This window comes from Propithecus coquereli, unplaced genomic scaffold (genome assembly GCF_000956105.1).
Source record: "Propithecus coquereli isolate 6110/MARCELLA unplaced genomic scaffold, Pcoq_1.0 Scaffold285, whole genome shotgun sequence".
NCBI lineage: Eukaryota > Metazoa > Chordata > Mammalia > Primates > Indriidae > Propithecus > Propithecus coquereli.
The window spans coordinates 2,356,938-2,359,569 of NW_012148452.1; the positions used below are offsets into that span (position 1 = coordinate 2,356,938).

At 36.7% G+C, this 2,632-nt stretch overlaps 1 protein-coding gene across 1 annotated transcript in view; it reads right to left on the minus strand.

Annotated features, from left to right (window-relative positions):
• Positions 1-2,632, minus strand: part of PPM1E (protein phosphatase, Mg2+/Mn2+ dependent, 1E) — a 213,874-nt gene that overhangs the window by 19,812 nt on the left and 191,430 nt on the right. The window contains exon 2 of the mRNA XM_012648458.1: positions 1,860-1,978. Within this exon, the coding sequence (XP_012503912.1) occupies positions 1,860-1,978 (119 nt within the window). The remainder of the gene's footprint in view (positions 1-1,859; positions 1,979-2,632) is intronic.

Genomic DNA, 2,632 nt, shown 5'->3' on the forward strand with positions numbered 1-2,632 from the left:
GTGGCGTCAGCCCAGCTCACAGCACCTCAAACTCCTGGGCTCAAGCGATCCTCCTGCCTCAGCCTCCCAGAGTGGTAGGATTACAAGCGTGAGCCACCGCGCCCAGCCCAGGTTTTCAATTCACAAACTTTCTAATTCTTTTAATTTCCTCTGTATTAGTGTTCTTTTTCCCTTCTTGTTTTTAATTTTTACACTGTGATATTTCAAATTGGTTTTAGGTTGTCTGGACAAGAGTTACATCCACCAAACTGAATCTGTACCAAGTCAGATATGCAAGGTCACTTAGCCAACATTCTGTTACGGATGACGTAAACATGAAAAGAACTTTAAGGACTTTTTTAAAGTCTGTTTTTGGAAACAACCAAGAAGAGAGACAAAAGGCACTTCAGTGGGGACTTTAAGCCAGTGACAGCAGGCCTTATTCAGTGTGCTCGTTTAGCCCTCTGATGTATGGATAAACACAATATGCCCTGTAGAGCTTCTCCTCAGTGCAATTCACACTGAGTGATTTGGGTTATATAAATTAAAGATTTGCAAATAGTTTAGATCAATCTAAATCACAGCAATAACATGGAGACATTCTCTTGGAAACATTTTAAATCAGAAAAACCAATGATATCTACCAAAAGAAAAACTCTTAATTTCACTTTTGCTATCTTACGGGGTACAGAAAATTCTCCCAAAGCAGGCATATAGGACAACACTTCAATCTTGCTACATTAAGTATACTTCTGCAGGGAGTGGTGTAGGACATCAGTATATAAATAGCTGAAATCAGCCAGTACACTGGCTGGAATGAGGCAGAATTTAACCTGTCTGTCTTTTCATTACAGGGCTTTTGCTTTATGCATCAGTACCCAGAGGAAAGACCAGTGCTTTGTAGCAGGAATCCTACCCAACTTGACTCTGGAGTAATTTGGTTCTAGGTGAATCAGTTACCCTCAGTAAAAACAAGAAGAGTAATTCCTTCCTTGCCAATTTTCTGCAAAAAACAAGAGAGAAAGGAAGAACAGGAATGTTTACTTTTACATCTGCCTCATATTCTCCGGAATCTGGCTACTCTAATTAATATAGGCTTTGCTCCTTACGTACCATGTTTAAAGGCAAATGCTTTAAATAGAACAAATAGCATGAAACATTAAAATTTCTTAACAATTTTGAGTAGTAGTTCCCTAATTTTTACCAAAATCTTTTCTTTAGATCCTGTCAAATATGTAAAAGCCTAAGATATTAATAAATATGCCTTTATTAAGAAATAGAGCTTTTGAGTTAAATGGGGATATGAAGAAAAAAACAAAGAAAAAAAAAGAAATAGAGCCTCATCATTTTCCTGGGGGGGAAAAAAGATGTACAATGATCCATGTGATTAAATCACATATTAATATTTGTCATAAAGAGCTCTACTTATTGGCAGATACAAAATGTAATATAATTAATGAGAAGTTTTGTTACAACTGATTTCTTGAATTTTTAAATCTTTTTACTTGGATTCTTGAAAGTAAGCTAAAAATTTTAAATAGGTTTTGCTCAAACTCTTCCTCCCCCCACCACCCATCCTTTTGTTGTGTCTTCACATTCCTCATTCTAGTCTTCCATTTATCTGGATATTACTCATGACAATCTTCTGTTGCTCCCATTACCTTCCAAATACTACTCTACCTTTTTAAAAATACACTTGTATTTTTTCTCTTCTTACCTCCTTTTACTGATTAATTTGAAAAAAGTTTTTTACATTTTTTCCCTCCTGCTACCAGTGGGTAAGTGTAATTTGATTTAGTATTTTGCAGGACCACTCGTGTGGCCACTACACATGAGAAGATTTTAGTATTTTTAAACAAATTATGTAGAAAGGTACTCACCCACAGTCCCGTCTGTGCCATCCATTTCCTTTGGGATATAATGTGCAGAAAGATCACTCTGAAGGACTTCGTCTGACGTGGCTCTGGCTAAAGCAGCAGCCAAAAAGGAAGGGCAATTACTGAAAGAAAAAAATAAAGGCTACTTTCAGCAAGAGAATTAGGAAGTAATACATTTCATATGATTAATGATTAAATGTTAATTATAATAATGTTATTGCAAAACAAAATTATACCTTTAAACAATATTCAAGAAATATTTCCTGACTGCATAGTATATGGTAGGCGCTCTGGGCCCTGGGTATATATTGGCAGACATGGCCCCTGACCTCATGGGGCTCACAATCCAGTTAGGGAGACAGAAGATAAACAAGTAAACAAATAGGATAAAACTTAAAAGTCAGATAAGTTTTATAAAAGAAGCAAACAGGACACAGTGACAGAGAATAGAGAATAGCATGGGTACAAACCTTTTTCGAGAGCTTGGTATGTTTGAGGAACTGAAAGAAACCCAGAGGAGATGACACATAGTGGGTAAGGGGAAAGTGACAGGAAATAAAGTTAGAAGAATAGGCAAAGGCCGGTTACACGGGCATTTTAGACCATGATAAGGAATTTGGATTCTACTCCAAGTATAATGAGAATTCATGCAAGATTGTGAGCAAGAGAGTACCACAGTAAGATATAAGAATTAAAATATTGCTTTGACTGCTGTGTCAAAGGAAATTAGAAGGGAGCAAGAATAAAGGAGAGGCCAGGTGCAGTGGCTGATGCCT